General features: G+C 53.1%; 4 protein-coding genes across 4 annotated transcripts; 3 read left to right on the top strand and 1 right to left on the bottom strand.

Moving 5' to 3' along the window:
• Window positions 1–914: 914 nt before the first annotated feature.
• On the top strand, window positions 915–9,303 carry EMWEY_00002250 (hypothetical protein, conserved; the record flags this gene model as incomplete). Its single annotated transcript, XM_013479374.1, has 7 exons — window positions 915–5,704; window positions 5,964–6,195; window positions 6,347–6,502; window positions 6,625–6,773; window positions 7,066–8,032; window positions 8,305–8,745; window positions 9,043–9,303. 7 exons carry the CDS (start codon window positions 915–917, stop codon window positions 9,301–9,303), a joined length of 6,996 nt encoding a protein of 2,331 aa, XP_013334828.1.
• Window positions 9,304–13,698: 4,395 nt separating this feature from the next.
• Window positions 13,699–15,104, top strand: EMWEY_00002240 (hypothetical protein, conserved; the record flags this gene model as incomplete). The annotated part of the gene is made up of 6 exons (XM_013479373.1): window positions 13,699–13,749; window positions 13,861–13,898; window positions 14,058–14,104; window positions 14,223–14,325; window positions 14,521–14,694; window positions 15,068–15,104. The coding sequence occupies 6 exons, from the start codon at window positions 13,699–13,701 to the stop codon at window positions 15,102–15,104; spliced, it is 450 nt and encodes a 149-aa protein (XP_013334827.1).
• Window positions 15,105–16,616: 1,512 nt separating this feature from the next.
• EMWEY_00002230 (hypothetical protein, conserved) lies at window positions 16,617–18,169 on the top strand (the record flags this gene model as incomplete). Its single annotated transcript, XM_013479372.1, has 2 exons — window positions 16,617–16,673; window positions 17,207–18,169. 2 exons carry the CDS (start codon window positions 16,617–16,619, stop codon window positions 18,167–18,169), a joined length of 1,020 nt encoding a protein of 339 aa, XP_013334826.1.
• Window positions 18,170–18,800: 631 nt separating this feature from the next.
• On the bottom strand, window positions 18,801–20,653 carry EMWEY_00002220 (DNA repair enzyme, putative; the record flags this gene model as incomplete). The annotated part of the gene is made up of 3 exons (XM_013479371.1): window positions 18,801–19,193; window positions 19,498–19,712; window positions 19,891–20,653. 3 exons carry the CDS (start codon window positions 20,651–20,653, stop codon window positions 18,801–18,803), a joined length of 1,371 nt encoding a protein of 456 aa, XP_013334825.1.
• Window positions 20,654–21,427: the final 774 nt, after the last annotated feature.

Below are 21,427 nucleotides of genomic sequence, written 5' to 3'. Positions count from 1 at the left end.
GTTTCAGTGGCTCCGGGTTAAGTTTGAAGTGTCCTCAGGAGCCAGGACTTGAGGGAGCTCTAGGGCCCTCCGTGGGCTCCAGGGTACAAGGGGCCCCTAAGCCAGCTGGCTGTAGCGAAGGCATCAAGCCACCAACATGAGAGCCAACGAGTTCAAAAGGGTTAAAGATTGGAGGAGACGAACAGAATAGCAACTACCGGTGATAATCCTGCTAAAAAGCCCCAGACTTCGGAGTGAACCCTGGGGGCCCCTCGTGGAGGGGCCCCCCACGGTTCCCGCCCCAAAACGTGTCCTGCTGCCTGCTTTGTTTTTATGAGGTCAATTCCCTTCTGTGGCTTCTCACGCAGGTACAGGGGCGAAGAAATCTGCGATGCATTCCAGTTGGCAGCGGCAGCAGCAAGAGCAGCAACGTTGGCAAACAAACAGCAAGCATCGACTGTGATTTACTAGGAGTAGGGGCCCGCTGCAGCAGCAGCAGCAGCTGCTGCTGCACCTGCTGCTGCACCCTTAACAGCACATACAAGCACGGCTGCACCAAAAGCTGGCCCCTACAGTGAGTCAAAGAACCCCAGGGGTCATTTGTTGCGCGAATGCTGTTGCGCATCTCCTACCCTGCCACATCGGCCCTTGGGGGACCCCCTAGGGGCCCCATGAGAGTTCTTGGCCGCGCCCATGTTGGTTCATCTGCAAGAAGGAACTGTAGCAGCAGGAGCAGCAACGCCGTGGCAGCCAGTACTGCAGCAGCACTTGAAGAGCTAGAACTGCCCCCCCTGTGCCCCCATACAGGCAAGAACACCACTGTTGTACTAGGGGGCTATTGGACGCAATTACATCGGAATGTAGCAGCAGCAGTAGCCGCCGTATTCCACACCAGGCGTCGCCGTCTCTGTACAGCGCAGCCCCGCTGTCCCCACATGGCTCCCTTTCGCGGCGGCCCGAGCCTCTTTGAATTCTCAGAGGCCGCCGCAGAGACTTCACCATCCAACCCGTTTGAGGCCCATGTAAAAGCTGCAACACCAACTACAACAACGGTAGCAACAGCAGACACAGGCGCTGCTGCTGCACCAGAAGCAAAAGCAGCATTCTCCGGAGCTGCAGCACGGAAAGAAAAGGAGATTAGCAGCAATAACTCGCATGCCTATTTGCCTCCACAGATTGACAGGGGAGGGCTCTTTCTAGGCCTGTACAAGAACAGGCCGAGAGCATGTCTGCGGAGTGTTGGGCATGAGCAAGCACAGCAGCAGCAACAGCAGCAGCAACCGCAGCAGCAGCAACAGCAGCAGCAGCAGGAGGTGGGGACGGATTCAGCATTTGCTTCGGGTGGGTCGGCGGGCATTCCAGTTTCAAATAGAGAGAACGGTATTGCTGCTGGTACTGTTGAGGTGCTGCAGGCGCAGTGGAGACTGCTGCGGCGAGCTGCGCAACAGCAGCGGCAGGTGCTGCCGTATAGTGTAGCAGCCAACATCCCGCTACTGTTGCATGAAACAGTTGCGGCCCTACAGCAGACAGTCAAATTCGCTGTATCCGAAGAGATCCGCCAGGCAAATGCAGCAGCAACTGCAACAGCATGGGCTGCAGAAGCACCATGCCCAGATGAGTCGCTTCTGCGGTTGTGCCTGAACGTTCTGGCCTTCGGCTCAGCTTGTTTAGATAGACAAATAAAAGAGTTTGACACGGCAGCACATGCTGCGGGTTCAGGGGAAGAACTCGTCATGGAGAACCTGTCTCTTCAGCATCTGTTGCCCCACTCGCGGCCGCAGCGCAGTGGAGACCGCAGGCAGCTCAGCAGCCGCAGCAGAAATAGCCAGGTCCCTCTTCTTCATATGCCACCTGAGCTGTTGCTGCAGACAGCGATGGTCGTTGTAAGGTGGTTCCAACGACAGCAAGAACGTTTAGCAGCAGGAGGCTCTCGTCTGGAAGCTCTGCAACCCACGGAGGCTGCTGCAGCAATGCGGTCCCTTCTGCTGCTGCTTTGTTACTACGCCCCGTTGAAGCACCTCCAGCCTGCAGCTTCTGCTGCTGCGATTCCGGTGTATATCCACATCTTGCAGCAGCAGCATGCGCTGCAGTGGTCGGTCGCTCTGAGAACTTACAGGGCTCTTCTTCTCCCCGAAAGAGCCGTCCGCCAGCGGCAGAGGCAGCAGCAGCAGGCGGTTACTGTCCCTGCTCCTATCCCACGACTAGGCCAGCAACAGTGCCAACAGCAGCAGCAGCAGCAGTCGAGTTTAGCGAAGCTCTCCAGTGTGGCATCCTCATTTGACTACTGGAACGGCGGCTGCCCGGAGCTGTATGTACTCCTCGACCGTGCGCTGCTGGATTTCCTGAGAAAAAGAGCCCTAACGCCTGTGAAAGATGGAGGTTCTATAGCTCAATCGCAGCAGCTGCAGGAGAAGAAGCAGGAACAGCAACAACAGAAGGAGGAGGAGCAACAGCCAGTTTTGGGAGGGAATGTGGCGGGCCCTGTGTTTTCGCTTGCTCCTGTGGAGTGCTCGCAGCTGCTGCTGCGACCTTCGGCTTGCTTCTCTGTACGGTTGGCAGTCGGTAGCGAGCTTCTGCAGGTGCTGTTGCTGCTGCAACGCGACCCAAATGCTTACCTGCACCAGCTCCTGCGACGTGGAGAAGGCGAGCACATGCTAATGCGGGAGACATCTTCCCTGTCTACTGTTGCAGCCGCCGCCCGCAACGTACTTTCCTGGACTGACGTACCCAATCGCTCAACCGGCAGCAGCAGCATCAGCAAGGACAGCAGCAGCAACATCATTACACCACAGCAGCAGGTGGAGATGTCGTGCTTGCGGCGGGAGTTACTGCAAGCAGTGCGTGGAGCTCTTCTTTCTATGTTGTTTTCGTCCCCTCACCGCCATGCTGTCACTATTTCATCGGATGGAAGGCATCGGCAGCATCGGCAGCAACATGGACACTTGCTGCTTCAACGGCTGCAAGCGGTGGCAGCAATATCCGAGGTGTGTCTTCATCAGGAGGTGTTCACCAGGCCCATTGCATCTGCATTGCTGTGGGAGGCTCTGATGCTGCTGCGCCTGCTGGCGAACAAAGAGACAACAGCCACACCTGGCGTTCCTGCCGCTGCTGCTGCTGCTGCTGCCAGTGACTGGCAGCCACCGAAGCCGGTCCTTACTGCATTGTTGGAGCTTGCACACCGGCTGAATTGCACTCAGTTGCATTCTGGTAGCGACTGGCCTGGAAAAGCAGAAGCAGCAGCGTCAGCAGCAGCAGGCTCAGCATGCGGGGAGCCTGCACTGGTGTGGCAAGCGACGCGCTTCTTTGGGGGGTCGCCGTGGTTTTTATTGGAGCTGATGCGGGAGGTAGCAGTGCAACAGCACCAATGGCTGGTAAAGGCGGCATCATTGTGGGGAGCTATTTCGCTTCAGCAGCAGCCGCAACGACAAGAACAGCAACAAGGCCAACTGCAGCAGCGAGGCAATCAGCAAGTTATGCAACCGCCGCCACTTCTGCACGCCCCACAGCAGGTGGCTTCACTAGCAGCTGCTATCGGCTGCATCACATCCTCTTTATTGAGGGCACTTTGGGGATCTGAGGGAGACGCTGCAGCTCTGGTGTATCTGCAGCTGCAGCGGGCACACAGCCATCTATCTGCGCTCCACACAGATCCCGCGTTTTTGCCGTCCCTTATCAGCATGCGCCTGCATTGGCAGCAGCAGCGACAAAAACAACAAAAACAACAACGGCAAAAACAAAAGCAAAAACAACAACAACTGCAACAACACATAGGCGACACGCAGTCTATAGGCCCCACAGACGCTTGGACTTTGATTAGCCGCACGGACCACGCCTTCAGCTTGTGGTTGAAGCGGCGACAGCAGCAGTGCTTGCTGCTGCTGCCGCATCAACAGCAGCGACTGCCTGTTGTTGGTGCAATTTCTGGCTGCGGTTCTCATTCTATACACAGTACGTGGCAGCACATGCCAACGGACGGCGTACAACAGTGGCAACAGCTGCAGATGATGCAGCAGGAGCAGCTTCGGCATTACCAGCAATCGATTGCAGTGCACAGCTGGGATGGATGGGAGGGACGCAGCAGCAGCAGCAGCAGCAGGTGGAGTGGTAGCTACACGATCATCCCTAGCGGTGTGCTGTGGGAAGCGTCTTTGTTGCAGGAGAGCGCGGGTCTCTTGGCTTCCGCCTACCCGACAGCTGCACTGCCGTTGAATTCACTCAACACCCAGAAACACCAACCGGGGCAGGACCCGCAGGAACTTGTGCTTCCTTTGGGCCCAGTTTTAAGGGCTGTGAAGAGGCAGATTGCTCACCACAGCGCTTCTCTGCACGCAGAGGCGCCGCTTCTGCAACTACAACGACAAACTGATGAGCAGCTGATGCAGGTGTTGCAGCAGCATTTGCAGCAGCTGCAGCACCAGTTGCAGCAGGTACAAATGCTGCAAACGCGGCGGATTGGGGTAGAGGTTCTCGCAGATGCCACAGCACACACTCCAAACGAGCATCGAAATCGGCAGCAACAACAGAAGCTTCAACACGAGCCTATAGCTGCAGCACTGAGGATACAGTGGGTGATGCATGCTTCTGCGTGCTCAAACGTAGCAGCCCCACAGACCCCTGAGCAGCTTCTGTTTCTGCTGCAAGACGTACGCTGTCTGTTGCGGACAGCACAAACTGCTCTTGAGCAGCGAATCCAAGCTGCAGAAGCCTTCATTCCGAAACGCCTCGGTGTAGCTGCAGCTGAACCTACTTCAGAGAAAACCGCTCCAACATCCTACGGCACGACAACGAGTTCGCCTGCAGCCATCCAAAGCGGTGTCGGCCACCCCGCTGAAGTTGCGCGAGATGCTGCTGCTGCTGCCAGCAGAAACACTACCAGTAGTAGCAGCAACAGCAACAGTCGAAGCCCTGTCTTCCCCCTGGGCACCCAGATACGTGTCAGCTGCAGCGTTATTGCTATGCCTCTGGCTAACCCCCCAGCTGAATTGCTGCAGCTACTGGCCCTGTTCGTTAGCCCATTGTGGTGGTTTCAGGTGCTCCCTGGTCTTGCTGCTTCTGCAGATCAGCTGCACACTTGCACTCCGATCAGGGGTGGCGACGCGCAGCACTTGCGCAAGCTGCAACAGCGTGTGAACCTGCTTATGCAGCTGCAGGAGCTGCAGCAGCAGCAGCAGGAATTGTTGCAGGACCTGAAACGGGTCCTGCAGCTGCAGCAACAGCGAGTCACCCAGCAGTATGGTATCGTAAGTTCATTGCGTGCAGCAGCTGAGCAACGACATCGGAAGGTGCCGCGGGAGCAGCAATTCAGGACGAAGCAACAGGAACGCCAACAAGCCAGACGGGAGCGTATGCTGCAACGGCGGGTGCAGCTGCAGGAAATGGAGGCTGAGGCGAATAAGGGCAGACTGATTCTCCTATCCAATGTATGCGCAGCTCTTGCCTTTTCTCATGAGCACTTCAAGCAGTCTATGTTGCGTCAACTCCTGCTGCCGCACCTGCTGCAGCAAGACCAGCTGCTCCACCGCATTGAGAAGCTTCTCCAGCGCTGCCGCCGAATAGGCTTTCTCCGCCGCCAGCTGAAGAAGGCAAACAGCAGCGTCAACAACAATGGAATTGGGGTACCGCATGTGCAGCAAGAGCAACAGCAAGACCAGCAACAGCAGCTGCTGCGCGGGGAGGTGATGGCTTCGTTGGCGCATGGCATTAATGAGCTTCACGCAGTTTTGAAGTGGGCTTGGAAAGGCATAGTGGTGGAGATTTGTCATTTGTTTTGTGGCAGCTGCTACCACTTGTGTGTTTTGCTGCTACTCTTCATGCTGGCGGAAAGCAGCTGTACCAGTGGTGTCTCCCCGAGGCAGTATACGTGCATCAGGATATGAACACGTGCACGTCTGTATGCTCACATGGCTTGACTTTTTTGGCGTGGGACTCGTATTCTTTGTGGGCAGCTCGCGTGTATGGCACTTTTCTGCATGATGGCTCTGCAGAGGCGCAGCGGAGCTCCGCCAGCTGGAGTTGCGGCAACCTTCTGTGCTTAAAAAGTTGCAAGCTGAGATGCAACAGCAGCAGCCCCCGCAGCAGCACCACCAAAAAAGTCGCAGAGACGCCTTCGCTGAGTGGGCCCTCACAGCTCTCTGCAGCAGCAGCAGCAGTTTGCTGCAAGCGGCGGCAGACCTCAAGACTCCTCCAACTGTTAAATGGATCATTGATATATGGCGGGTGGGGCATCATCCGTGCGTAATATGCGTCTTCCGTTTGTTCTTGCTGCTTCTGCTACTCCGGGGGGCGCTGCCGATGGCGCCTGCTACTTCGTGTGCTACACGCCAGTTGCAGTTTTCGCATGCTTGCTGTTGCTGATGCTTCTGCTCAGGCGCTGCTTATTGAAGGCGTTTTGCATGTCAGCCAGCAGCATTCAAAGCAGCAAGACCAGCAGCGCCAGGAGTTGCAGCAACAGCTGTTTGCTGCCCTAGCGCTCCGTATTCGCAATCAAACGGCAGCAGGGCAGCAGCCGCTGGACGTGGCTGAGGTGCGGTGGCCCGTAGCTGTTTTCTCCCCGTTCGCGCGTTCGCCTGGTTCTATCCTTCAAAATGCGCATGTATCGTTTGGTTGGTGTTTGTGGCCCCTGCGTCTGCTTCTTGTGCGCTGCAGCTGTTGAGTGCGGACTGCCCCCTGCCCCCCCGCGTGTCTGCTGCCTTATTTTCGCTGCTGTACCGCCACAGTCTGCCGCTGTTGCTGCATCCTCAACGGCAGCAACTGCTACTTTTTTCTGCTTTCCGGGCAGAACAGGAGCAGCACTGGTGTGGGACTGTCGGCCATTCGGGAGCTGTGCTCTCGTGCATGGCCCGCGGTGTGCTACATGGTTACCTGGCAGACATGTGGAAGATGAGGCAGAGAACAGCAGCGGCCAGAGACCAATGGGCGAGTTTCCGTCTCCTCGCATGTTGCTTGTGAGAGCCGCAACGGCAATTAGTGCTCCATCTGCTACTTGCCGTGCTGCTGCTCATGCTGCCGTTGCTGCTGTGGTTGCCGTTGTTTGCCTAGTGGTTGTATCGCCGCTGTCGATGCCATATACTTCTGGTGTTTTTTCAGGGCACGACGCCGAGTTGACGAGAGGCTGCTTTCGCTGTTGCTTCCTCACATCGAGTGCTTTGCCAGCGGTTATCCCGCAGCAACAGAAACAGCAGCAGCAGCAGAATCGACATCACTAGATAGAGCGCCCTGGCCAGCCGAGTGGCTGGACCAAAGCGAAGAGCTGCCCAGCCTCTTCGCTTACGCAACTCAAATGGCGGTGTTTGCTGCGGCAGCAGTCGCTGCTGTCCCCAGTCCGCTGTTGCCTCAAGAGGTTGCAGACCTTTGGCAGCAGCAACGCCAACAGCTAGTGCAGGAGCGACCAGGCGACACGTCAGCAGCAGCAGTTGCGGTTCCTAGGAAAGGCACAAGCCACACGCTCTCGACAGCAGAGCTACAGAAACGCATTGGGAGTTTGCTACAGAAAATAAATGCTTCCTTGCTGCTGCAGCAGGACACTTGGTACCGTCTGCGACGAATTTTGCAGTACATGGCTCAGCAGCAGCAGGAGCCGCAGCAGAATCCTCTGGCGGTACAGCACGAAGATCCAGCAGTAGCTTCGCAAGAGGCAACATGTTCAGTGCACAATCAGTTTTGTGAGGCGGCCTCGAATTTTCAATCCTGTTTTGTTCGGAGGCAAAGTGCCGGCAACCTTCATATGATCCAGCCGTCGCTGCAAGTGTTGCAGCAGTGCAGCCGTCTTGCTCTCGCGTTTTGCAGCTGGGGTCGCTTTGAGTGCCTAGCGCTGCAGCTGCTACTCCAGGTTGCAGCTGCTGCTGTGCATGCCCTCCGCCCTCTTGCGCCTCTCTGGATGCAACAACAACAACAGGCACTGCAGCAAGCTGCCGCGGCAGAAGACGTCCATCCTCCGCTTGTGGTGCTGCAACAGCAGCAGCTGTCTCGGGCTCGTGCCGCGATTGAAGAGGCAACGAGCGATTTGGGCCTTACTGTATCCTTACTGCAGTGTCTCTGCCCTCATATTCTTAGGGTAGGTACGCTGTTGCTAAGTAAGGAGTGCAAGCTCAGCTTTAGCAGCAGGCAAGAGCTCGACGAGCCCTATGCTGTCGTTTCCTTCTTATCTCTGCAAGTTGTGTGGTTACTAACAACACTAGCAAGCGTTAAGGACTGAAAGGGAATCATTTACCGTGTATCCTGAATCATAGGCAAGCTGTGTGCGTCTCTTTCACTTGTGGCTCTGCCGCTGCACGACGGCGCTTCCTGTTGTTTTTGCTGTGATTGCTGCTGCTTCTGGCTCTGCAGAGCCTTATGCATACGGCTGATCTGCAGCGGCTTCTAAAGGACTGCGATGTTCTTTTGGAAGCAACAGCTGCGGCAAGGCGGCACACACCTCTCTCGCGCCCAGCAGCTGCTGCTGCAGGGACAGCAACAGAGGAAGTTGCCGACATATACACGACAGCGACAGTATCAGCGAAAGCAGACGATACAGCATGTGCAACAGCGGATGCAGATTCCCTCGGGCTTGATGCAGTGACAGCAGTATCAGCCTCAGAAGACGCCCTTGAAGGATTTACGGCAGAAGCAGCAGAATCATCAGGAGTCGTACGATTCGGCAAGGAGTTCTCTGATGCAGAAACCGCGAAACCAAAAGCAAAAGGTGGTTGGGACTGGAATTTGCTGGAGACTGAAGTAGCGAGTATCCTCCGTACGCTTATTCCAACCGCGGAGGGGTCGCCAGCTAAGGTATGGACGCGGGGCACTGGTCTCTGCACGCTACTCTGGTTGCCATTGTTTCTGCGCTGCCTTTAAGGACAGCATATAGTTGCTTGGGGTTCAAGGGAACTTTCAATGTGCCCGTTGAATAGCGTTTTAGTCGATGTTTTATACCTAAGCAAATAATGAGCAACAATGTAGAAGAGCCACACGGCTTTGCCATGCAGCTGCGGAGCGAACCTCACAGACAACCCTATCCTGCACTTTACGAAGCTGCGGTCGTGGCTTGAGCTGCAGCGGCTTGTTCTGCTGATGCTGATGCTGCAGGCAGCGCACATGAGGGTTTGTGGTGTTGCGTGCACCCGTAGTAAGCAGGACATGGAGGAGCCGCCACCGCAGCAGCTTCTGGACCCGTTGCAGCTGCAACGGCAGGGCAAGCCACTGCTATTGGCGTTTATATTCCCAGCGGATACTTGGGGCCGTAGACAGGGGATTTTGTTGCCGAAGAAGCTGCTGCAGTTATTCCTTCTTCGGCGCCTTGGCTGGGAGGTGAGGCCACGATTTGTTTGCCGTCTTACGGATGCATAGCCACAGGTGTCCTTCCAGAATGATGTTGGAGAAGACCTTGAACTGTCTGTTGATGCAGGTGCGGCTTGTTAGCCTCTCTGATTGTCGCGGCAAAAGCCCCATGGAACTGCAGCAATTCCTTGTTGCTGAGTTGAATGCCAGCTGCACACGAACATCCCTTTGGAGTCTGCACGGGCTGCAGGGTGAAGCCACTTCTACAGCAGACTGTTTGTCCAATGCATAGGATTGGCCCATTTGACCGATACTTTTGTGTAATGTTGCATTTTCCGGCGACCTGTGTGGCGAATGAAGTCTTCTTCGAATATAGGCAGGGCAATGTGGAACCCACACGGCTGCTCTGCGTTGTCATCCTCCAGAGGCCGATGCATCTGCTGACTTTTCTGACGTTTAGAGCTGCGCAGCAGCAGCTCTAAATGTTTATGAAGCCTGTCTTGGCTTGCTTCGGGCCGTCATCCACTATGTGTTAAACAGTAAATAGGCAGGGAGAGGCGACAACAGTGTCGTTGCCTCTCACCAGAGTTCATACCTCTTGCGTCACAAGTACATGCACTGGCAGCGCATACGGGCCCTCTGCTGCATTTGGTGGGGAGCTATGGGAGCTTTCAACATTTTAAGCAACTTCGTTGTCCTGCTGACTGACCCGAAATGCGCTAGCTGGCGACGAGTATGTTGAGTTCAAATGATAATCTTAGACCAAGAGTAGCGACGCTAGTGCCTTGTCGTGCGTCTTTGTGCGACCCTGTGGAGCAGACCTTCCCTTGAAGTGAAGCTTCCTCATACATCCATATATGTTCTGCCGACCCACTGGAAGGCTACGCTAGGAACGCAGCTGCCATTCCAGTATGCAAGCATGAGAGATTCCATCATCTAACAGAGTACAAGCCGGAACGCTTCAGCGCCATTTTCTGCAGCTCTCGCCATCTTCACATTTCGCACTTCTTATGTACTTCGGTGGAGCCACGTACAGATGTGTCAGCGCTCGTGGCAGCATACCTTGGCGGGCACTTACCAGAAGGCTCGGCATGTCACGTTCGCTGTGTGCAGACAGTGCAGAAGCTAACTGTCTGCGTGCATGGGACACGATTAAGCCAAGCAGAAGCCGGCATACAGCTGAGCCGTCGCGCAAGTCAGGTCGACAGCGTGTCCGGAAATTGAAGCATAGGTCCTCCAGACGCACTTTCGTCCCTAGTAAAATGCGTCTACGCCAAATGTATGGCGTGCTGTACAGTGACTGCGGATGCGAGATTCGCTGGCCCTTCAGAGGACTGTTGAGAGCTGCAATAGAGTTACAGTACACGCCCTAAAGATTCGTGAAATGCATATGACCCCCCTCCATTCCCAAGTCCTGGTAAGGGCGGGCCAATGACGTGTTTCTGGGGCAGTTGGGGCAGGGTAGGAAAGGAGTTACGCGACACCTTGCCGGAGCTATTGCAACCCTGCTCCCTGTGCCACATGAGCTAACACTGTAAGTGATTATTAGGCTCTTGCTTGGCCCCTTTGAGAGCAGCCTGCACGCAGGTACAAGTACATGCATCGACGGCGCGCAGGCGAACTACATCAGCGCAGTGAAATATTCTCTTTTTCAACGGGAGCTACGACGGGCCAATGCAATATCTCTTTATCCAGTGCTGAATGAAGCAAACCGACGACATCTTTGGAATACTGGGGCTTCACCCCGTTTTCTGAATTTTGAGACGGTTTGTGTCGACCTTCTTCGGCGACTGGTTACCTGTGTACAGCCAGGGTAATCGGGTGTGTATTGGCTTTGAACGGATCAGGTCTTCTGCTCCTTAAGAAAGTGGTCTCTATACGAATTTAATTCACTGTGAGGCTTGGACCTGTGGGAAGCGGCGAACATGCAGCAAGTGGAAGCTACGCAAGCGGCACTTCAGAGCAGCAGCGGCGGTTCTGCTTCCGCACACAAAACAAAAAGCTGTTGCGATGCGCGCGAATTTCCGACTTATCACTACACATTATTTTTGCACACACTGGGTGACTCAGAAGCACAGTTTTCCCCTTATCGACAGGGTGTGCATAATCTGATCGCAGAGTGAACTGAAAGGGTCTTTTAATACTCTGAAATGCGCAAGGTTTAGAGGCATACCGGTGGGGGATTGCTTTTTTGAAAAAATGTGGCTTATATTCAGTCAAATTGGATATTTCTCATACGTCTCTGGTGATGTGTTTCTCTCCTTGCAGACTTCGCTCAGCTGGACCACAGTCATGGGCAGTGTGACCTTGCACACGGCGGGGAGCTGTGCTTGTGCTTGTATTTGAAGCACCATAACATCTTGAGTGAAAGTTACCCCTCTACAACTTGTCCTGAGTGTGTCTGCAGTCTGTTGAATTGGCATCTGAAGCGTTGGCCAGCGTCTGCCGCCGGCGTGTCAAGAAAGCTCATCTCGGGAAAATGTTTCTTCTTTCCCTAACCTTGTTCATTTTGTTCGTCCCGATTCTGCTTATTCTTCTGATTGTGGAGCTTCTGTGCTTGCTTTTGCGTTGCATATGCTGCTGTTGCCCCTGCAAAGCGCTCTGCCACTCTCCCAGTGCAATCCAGGTGTCCAAGCTGCCAGCCAGAATAGGCGGGGGATGGGGTTGTTGTACTATGGATTACGGAGATGATACTGTTTGAGTGAATGAAGACCCCTTGAGGGCGACAGCGTTTTCTGAGGTTTATAACTTTACTATTTCATCCGGCAGACAAGTGCTTAGGGCCTGTCCTGCTCTGCATATGCACAGGTTAATTAATTCTTGGACGTGCTTTTAGCACGATCTGTCGGTTAGTCCTCTCCAAGAGAGATGCAGGGGGACAGGTTATTGTGCCGACCCAGGTGTGGAAATCCTGTCGTTCAGCTAGTTATTGAAGTGCACTGGTCCTGCATGCTGCGTAGGCTGTGCGCCGACCTTAGCAGTGGCTTAGACCCACGGCTTCCAGCCTGACACCCCCTCATCTGCACACCAAGAATGTACGACGTGAAAGCGAATGACACACTCAAGCTAGTTAAATGCAGTGTTAATAGTGCACGTCCAGTGTCCTTGCACGTGTGACCAAGTCCCACAATTTACTCTGTGAATCAAGGATGCGTCCCCGTTACCATTACTGTAGCTTGTGAAATCCAAGGACTGGCAGTTAATCCGCGTGCATACTCCCTATTGAACAGCCAGAGCTGTAGGTGAAATTATGCCAAAGCGGAGTTCAGTGCCACCGCATTCGTTCCAGAACATCGTCTGGCATGTCTTACGGTTCATTATTACTGCATTTTGTTGGCTCCTGCTGACTGAAGACGAACAACGGACAGCACATATTTGGAAAGTGGAGGATATCTAGAGAATAGCAGGGAATTTTGCTAGCATGCGTATACAATATTCTGGGAGGAGGTAGGCGAGCATGCTGTTTTTGCTTACTGATCTGAAGAACAAGGTGACCGAGAACAGGTTTCAACCCAGATTGGTTCTGCTCAGTGGTGACCATGGATACACTATCTGCAAAGGCAGTATCAGGTTAAATTGTATCTTCCTACGTAACTCATCTCAAACCTCAGGCAATAACTACATTGAGAGCAAAGCTGGAACTCCCGGTCTACAAAACCTCATTTTGGAGGTTATCTTCCAGTCAAATTGCCCTTCTGCGAGCTTCGCCTTCTCCTGTGCCTAGTGAGAATCAAGCCTCTCACCGGGTCGAACTCTTGTAGGTGATCTAACCATATGTCCTACACGGTTTTCGTTGTCAAGCTGACGAAACGAATGGCAAAAACGCAACGTGGCCCCAAAAGTGTCTCTCCACCGCTCCCACGAAGTCAGTAACAATCCTGCTTCCGCCTAACTTTGCACGACTCCTCAGCCTGTTGCGGTGCACAGGCTACTATTCAATCACCTTTAACTTGTGCGCCGAGGATACTCGCACTCGGGGAATTACACATGCGCTGTGTATTGGCACAAATTTGGGAATAATTGCTTCTATAACTTCGGCGAACTAATGTAGCTATCATCTCAGCTGGAGATGGCGGCAAGAAGCAGGGAACAAACATACATCGCGCAGCATGAGATGGCACGTACCGGAAGTGTTGCGCAACCCAACACTCACAAGCAATTACAGCAAACAAATAATGACAAAGGCCTACTGTAGTATTCTATTACTTACGAGGAGAAAGGTGCCCTGGAGAGGCTCTTGTATGGAGTAACTGCCCTTCGGGGGCTTTCGCGAGCTGCAGCAACCAGGACCGCATGCACCAGAGTGTAAATTGCAGGAGTTGATCTCGGTCGCCTCTTCCTTCTGTGTGAATTCTCCCCAGAAACAGTTCTAGATACGCTTTAGAAGGATTTGGCTGCTCGTGTTGGGCTGTTGCATCCCGCTTTTCTGTTTCTTTCTCGTTGGCGCCTGCGCGGTTGTCTCTCATGCGCAATCCCCTGCACCATAAGACGTTTTGTATGGCTTCGCCTGTATCGGTTTACTCTTAGAAGTGTCGTGGACCACCTACTGAGCTACCTTCAGCCCGTTCCCTGCACGCGTAGAGCCCCTGTATTCCGGTTGTGTCTGGACGTTGCGTTTACCCGTAGGAGGCCCACTGGTCCACAGTGACCAGTGGGCAGAGGCTGTGGTGATTCCCATGGCTGGAGTAGTTCTTTGACCTTTGTAAGGTGGTATCCCGCTACTACTACAGTAAAGTTGCTGAGGGGCCCCAGGGCGGTGTTAACCCGTCACCGGCAGCTAAATCGGGCGAGCTGTGTGCATCTGCGTTTTGTTAACGCTTAAGACGCAAAAAAGGAAATGGAGTCGCTTGTGGATCGGTTTCCCTTGGGGGTACGGCTGTTCACCGCGGTCTCTGCCTTCATTTTGATGATTGGGAGTATTGCAACTGTTGCAGCTCCTGCGGATTACACAAGTTGTATTGTATGCATTTACCTCATTTGTTTCTCAGCTATCTGTCTGCTGTGCGAATTTTCTCCCTACGGTCTCAATGTCCTCATGGGTGTCTGCCCTCTGCTGGGGGAGTATTTCTTCAGAGGCGTCCTCTACATCTTGTAAGTGTACTTAGCAACCAAATGAGCAGAAGCTTGCTTGCGGCTGATCAGGCGGCAGTGGGTTCATATGTTGATACAGGCGTAGACGAATTGGCCTTTTTGCTATCTCTGAGCGTTGTGCACACTTTTTCAGCTGCATGCAACACGGTGCCTACGGAAGCAAGCCCTCCCATGTCGATGCGCGTATCTCTTCAGGGTGGGATTTTTGCCCTTGGGCATCGACACTTTGGGCCTGTGGGGAGGCATCTTGATGATCATATCGGGAACCCTCAACATCCTCATCCATGCCTTGTTGCCAGTCCACCCGTACAACTTCTACAGCCGCCCCACTTCAGACCCGGAGGACGAAGAGGATGGGGCATTTACCGAGTGAGGCCTACGCAGCAATCGCTGTTGATCCAGATGTCTTATCCGTTCATCGCAATGGACTGTGTCAGGCCGTCTGGCTGGCTGCGGTGTCTTAAAAGATTCTCACTGCCGCTGTGAGATCCGGCATGCAACGGCCTGCTTCCAACATGACCTGGCTACAGCCCCACAGTGAACAGGAGAAGCACAATGATATAGTTGGTGAAAGCGCTGAACTTGACAAGAGTGGAGGTTAAATTACAGCTGTTCCCAATGGTGGCGGGCTGATCGTGGGCTGCTTCGGCAGCCGAGGTTCAACGGTGTCGCTCCATACCCGTCAGACTCCCTGCATTGACATCCATCTTTGCCGCTGTATTAGTTTATGCTGTGTATGCAGCGAGCCGGATGCCGAGGGGGGTGGGGCTCTGCGATAGAGGGTGGGGGAGGGCTGATGGCGAAGGGCCAGGATCCCCTGCCAATTGATTAACGTCTGCACTTTTATGGAGCTTCGGGGATTGGTAGCCTTCATTTTTGCATCCTGTCTATTTTCCCATAACAACAGAACGCCGCGAGGACTCTAGTTGCGGAGCCTCCCTTCCTGCCGCTCCGAAATACGAGGCTTACGCGCCCTCCGTTTCGTTCCTCTCGTGGGCGCAGCATCAGTAGGGAGATTTGGAGGGAACGTTCTGCGGTGCTGCCTTACCAGCACATTGCTGCTCAATAGGTGTACGAATCTTTAGCTGCAGTTCCATATGCGGCTTCGTGGGTCATTACATCTGTTTGACTCCAGCTGCAACCTTCGAGCCGCCCATCTTTCTCCTGCAACGTGGTCTCTCATCGCCAAAACGCGTTAGCATGTACCCATACTAAACCCAGGTGAAGACGAGTCAAGTTGAGTCGTGGTGAGCTGTTCGGGGCAGGGAGGTGATGCGGAGTGGATAGCGGTTGTGGAGGGAGTCGGAAGGCCACAACAGTGATATTGTTGGCGCCCCTGTAGATGTCAGGCGCCTTCTTTTTGTATAAATACATATATTGTACATGCTTTTTTGTCGTCAAATGCTTCTCTATGTTTACTTGTAGTCTGTGTACTGTAACTGCATATGTTGGTGGCATGCTAATGCAAAAACACATAACCCATCAGCTAACGGGGACTGTGGGAAGACTGTTCGACATCTGAGCAGATGACTGTGAATGCTCTGAGGTCCATCAAAGGGAAGCTTTGGCAAATTGGCACATTTTTGCTGACCAATCCGTTGTACGGTTCCAGGCCAATGGCTACCCCATTGTATTGGTGGCTTTTCTTTTTGAACCTCGCCTGCGCTTATGTGTTTTTTGCTAGCATTGGGGGATCAACTTTTGGAGCATCTGCTGCGGTTTTTTTAAGTGCTTTTTGCTAGCTTCCAGTGACATCAACGCTAGCTAACCAAAGCCTCAGCACGCATGTCCTTGTCTCGACATTTGCAGCCTATGTTTCACACGAACGTAAGTAGGCTGGCCACTAGTCGGGGGAATTGTGGAAGGGAAGTGAGGGGGTTCAAGAATGCCAAATCAGTTATTTTTTGTGACACTAGTGCAGTTGACATGAGTAAGGGGTTCATTCTACGAAGTTGATTAGAAGGCAATAATTGTAGAAGTGGGCCATTACGTAATTCATTTGCCTCACCTCAAGGCATTCCTGAAGTTCACATGCATGAAAATTCACTGACTGGACAGACTTGACTCAAAAGTTCTAGGCAACCGAATCTCGGGTTCCCTTCGATTACAGAATATGCGCAATGCCGTCAGTTACTTTGGTGTCCTCTAAGATACGCCGCTTACGCTGTTGCGATGCAGCAAAACAAACTCGCCTGTGCAGGGCAACCGACCAAAAAAGGTCATTCGAGTGGATTACCATATACCCCTCATAACGATAGGGTTGTATAGATGAAGCATTCTAGATACTTTTAATGGAGGCAGAGGGGTATATGGTGTACGGTGGATCCGGTGTGACCAAGCAGAGAGGAGTAAAGGGAAGAACAAACAGTACAACTAAATGGAGGAACGAACAAATGAGCCTCTGTCCCGTTGTGGCTTTGCATGCTGGCATGTCCTCAATGTGGGCAATCTCTTTAGCACCCCATTCCTCTACCCAGCATAAAGTGTGGAGGGTAGAGGAAGAGAAGTTAAGAACGACTTGGAGGGTAGCCGTTGCCATATAGGGGCTATACGGTACAATAATGCTACAGCCTTTTGCAGCAAAAGCTACAGTTCAGGCGAGACTGCTGATCAACTTGCTGCTTCTGTCCGCAGAGTCCAGCATTCTGCGTTTTCGAGTGTACGTGAACATCAGCAATTAAAGTCAAGGCGAAAATCAAAAGTAAGTCCGTTAAAGCTAGCTGTAATTAGTACTGGCCTAGGGCTGTGAGGGAAATGCTATACCGACATCTGCACACATTGCTCCATTTGCCGTAACCTTAGCGGGCAGCTTAGCGGCTGTGTGAAGTACCCACGAAGAGGAAATGTAGGTCTGCACACTTGCATGTTTATGTGTGTACAGGAGGAAGTTTTCATCGGTTCAGCATTATCTACTGCTCAGGTGGGTGTTAAGAAGTGTCGCTCGTGCAATCGCAATGCTTCAAGGCGCGCACGTTCGCTTGTCACCATTCTCATTGGTGGGCATTTCAAGCGTTTTCCTGAAGGCGCTGACGACCTCTTCTTGTTTTTATCCAATCGACCCAACTTTCATTTGGCATATTTGACCCCGAGTTTACATGTTACTGGAGAGATGAGGACTACCTCCAGGCGGGAGCTCATTGGCGGACTTGGTATGGTTGTCTTACTGGACAGGCTTCTTTGCTCAGCTTCGCTAGAGAGCGAAGAAACGGCAGCTTTAGAGGACATCGGAAAAACCCTGTCTCCCCTCATCTTGAGGGGTGATTCTGTTGACGCCAATGCAGCTAAGGATGCTCCCGTAAGCCTGGAAGATGCCTTGGATGGCTGGGAAGTTTCTCCCCAGTTGTTGGAGGAGCTCATTACGCCGACTGAGGAGAAAGTCAACTTGCTCATAGACTCATCAATTGTCTCGTGGACGGACTCGCATGCAGAAAATGTCCCGGAGGAAGTGCGTAAGGAGATGGTGGGCGACTTAGAGAGGGCTCGACAGTTAGGCCTTCGTCAAGTACGTCTTTTCAACTACATGGTTAAACTCAAGGGTCTAATAGACGCCTCAGAAGATGGAGATGGCGTCTACCTCAAAGACCTCATGAAATGGTGCAGGCACATGTTCCTCAATATGCATGCAGCTGAGTCAGAACTGTTTGCCAAACAGGAAGAAGTCAGGAAACAATTCTTTCAGCCAGGGGAGACCACCCCATTTTCCCTAGAGTCTCGGAGCATTTACCTTTTACTAAGGCACCGTGCTGATGCGATAGTCAGGCGATTCGAGGGCTACATGGCCGAACCGAAGGAAGGCACAGGAAATGAAGAAAGAAGTGCAGATGCCCATACTCAGGCTGAATAGGCCTCTGCCTTTTAGACACGGAATATTACTGTTTCTGCACAAAGTGTCCACCATCTCTAGGCGGTATACTTGCTTTTACCTTCAGATCGCTGTGTCTCCCTGCTTGCCTTTTGACGCCCAGGCTTCTTAGCAGTGATTATTCTTGGCAATAGGTTTAATGCTAACGAAGTCGTCTGGTGGATGCAAAAGAGCCGTTGCCACAGCCACCAGGGAAGCAGCCGGCAATGGGCGAATGTTCAGCATGCTGTAGGAACTTAAAGAAACAGCAACGGGGTTACTCGAAGTTCTGCTACTGCTGCTGACCTACTTGTTAGGATTGTGCCTGTGCACGAGTGAAATGACAGGTCCAGAAGATAAACTTTCACACTGATGTCGTCTGCAGGCGAAGCCCACGGGCTACGCATTAATGCCGTCATTCCATACAACTACCTCAGCATGAGAAGAAACGCGGAGCCCCTGTGCATTTGTTGGGGTCGGCAGCAGTGTGGCATGCAGCCATATTCCAGCCTGTTCAATATGCACGCTGGAGCGTCACTGCTCTTGATACTATGTGTTTATCCCTACGAGGTCTTCGTTTCTTTTGGCGACTGGCTTTGATATGGGCTTTGTACGAAGAAATAGCAGGAAAGCCTCAGATGGTCACAGTGACGTGCTGGTCCACTTCCTGTTCAGGGTCTGGGCGCAAGTCGTCTCTAGCGAACCGTTCTTCACTGTAGAACTTTGCTTTAACTGTGCGGCCTCCAAAGGCTCGCCCATTAAACGTCAACAAGGCCCGCGTCGCTTCCTCTTTCCGCTCGTATTCACAAAAGATGCGCACAGCGCAATCATCTGGCACCCCTGCAGCCTCAAATATTCGGACTTGGAGCAGGTTCCCCAGCTTAGCTGCTTCCTCCTCCGTCTCCTCCTTCAGATCTGCATCCACCTGTCCTCTACCCACCATGTTCAGCAGCAACAAAATACGCGTCGGCGCCATGTTGAACGTCACTGCCCTTGGCACTTGACCGAGCGACGTTACATCATGACCCTGTCGGCACAACAGAACTTCAATTATCACTTCGAATCAACGCAGAGCGTACCCGCCGAAAACTGGCACTTTGATTTTCCACCTCCGGGCACACGCACCAGTCACAGATAAACACATGCAAAGAGCACCGCTCCCCTGGAGCAGCTCCAAATAAGAGCACCTTCGGGAGCATAAAATTAACGAGCCTCCGATAACACCAGTGCTCTTTGTAGACATAAGCAGCCGATGCACAGTCGTTGGCGTGTAGGACAGAAGAACACTTCTGCATGGCAGACAGTAATGCACGGATCCGTCTGATGCTCACCTGGACAATAATACCGCTTCTCATTGCCGTTTTCCTTGCCACAAGAGGAGCTGTAATCCCCTGTTTGTTGGCTCCCAACCCCTCCCCCTGTTTCCAGCCCATCTTTTCCATCATCCTCGCTGCAAATGTCTTCTTGTTGGGGTCGATATACGATGGAAGCAGAGGCGCCTGAGGCTCAGGGGAGGTCGTTATATCTCCTCCATCACCCCCTGTTCCTTAAACAGGACAGTCCAACATCACGCGAGCACACACAAGAAAACAGCATTCGTGTGCTAGAAATACGATCGCCTGTAGCCACCGTCGACCAGCTCAGGCAGGACGAACGCAGAACTTTTGCGCAAGGTACGTGAACACTAGACGGGAAATTCAATGTGCCCAATGTTTGGTCCGTACCGTTGCGAGAAGCCTCCTCATCTTGCTTCTGCTTTTCCAGTTCCTGCTGTCGAAGCCTCTCCAACTCTTCTCTCTGCTGCTGTCTCATTTTCTCCTTATGAATGGCAGCGTAATCGTTCGGCTTTGCGGGGTCATACTCCTGCGGCCAAAGACCGACAGGTACCCACGCCGTCGGGTCCAAGGGAGTGCTGCTACCCACAGTTACAGACACCACGTTAACAGCAGGCTCTGTCTGGCACTTGCTAGATTCTGCTGTTCCTGCACCGTCTCCTCCACCTTTCCCGACAGCTCCCCCAGCTGTCCCGGAGGAGCGTGCGGCAGCACCCCCGTCCGGTTTTTGTTCCTCTGCTAGGACCCCAGCATGAAGCTTCTTGAGTCGTTCTAAAACAAGAGCAGCGTCTGCAGCAGCAGCTTGCACATTTAGTGACGGAGACGATTTCGGCGCAGCCTTTGCTAGTGTCTGCCGACGTACGACGGCCGGCGTTAAAAGCTTCAGCCGTTGACTGGCCCACATTGAGCCACTGGAGCTAGATGCATCTGCTGTAGTTGCAGTAGCAGCAGCCGCTGCTGCTGCCGCAACTGCAGCGGAACCACTGGAGCTGGAAGCTGGGGCGCCCGGTGCTGTGGAGGCCTCTGCAGCATCGTCAGGATCATCGTACAGAGAACCCAACAACGATCCACTGGGTGCCGGAGTAGATACGCCTTTGTCTGCACCATCCCCTTTAGTGGGAGGAGGCAAGTCACCATACAGAGAATCAAGCATTATTGGAAGAACAAAAACCCGAATGGGAAGGGGGGACGAGCGGGGAAGCTTGGAGACGGAAGGATTGCAAGTTGTTGCTTACGCAACAATAAATTCCGTATGAAGACGCAGAAACCATGCGGTTCTGCCAGCCAGCCGCTGCAGCTCCAACAGAAAATATGTTCTTGACGTGCATGTAGCAGCTCAATACGTCCAAATAGAGCGGCTCATGTGCAGGATGCAGCTTTTCCATACAGCTTAGTTTGGTGGAACAGCTAAAGCCTCTGTTCTACAAAAGAGGTGGAGATATATGTGGGAAACTCGGCACCCACTAGGGGGTTCTTGTAGGCTGCCGCAGGGCATTAGGCCAAGACCGACAACTTAAAAACCGTGCGACGTAAACTGCTGCACGTGCTAAGAATGAGATACAAGAAACCATGAAAAGTACATCCAGAAATTAGAAATAAGATCCGCCGAAGTGTCTACGTCCGAAAATCGATTTCAGCGCGGCGGTTGAGTTGAGTAGACGACATGCTAACCCCAACACGCGGACTGGCAAGACCCCTGTTGGACAGTGCCTTAGAAGGTTCGATGAATTAAATGCATTGAAACAAAGAATGGACCAAATCAAGCTGCAAAAGGGGCACAAAAAAAGCATATGTGGTGTCCCCAGTGCCTTCCTGCATGCACAGCACCCCGTGGACTGGCACGAAACAATCGCGAATAAGCTTAATCTCCCCACAATTTCGGAATGCTCACAACTAGCCTTTCGCTTCCCTGGATTTTTGTGCAAAG

This window comes from Eimeria maxima, genomic scaffold (assembly GCF_000499605.1).
Source record: "Eimeria maxima Weybridge genomic scaffold, Emw_scaff11, whole genome shotgun sequence".
Lineage (NCBI taxonomy): Eukaryota > Apicomplexa > Conoidasida > Eucoccidiorida > Eimeriidae > Eimeria > Eimeria maxima.
Note: the sequence above shows the minus strand (reverse complement) of the source record. Positions and strands in the feature narration are given on the sequence as shown.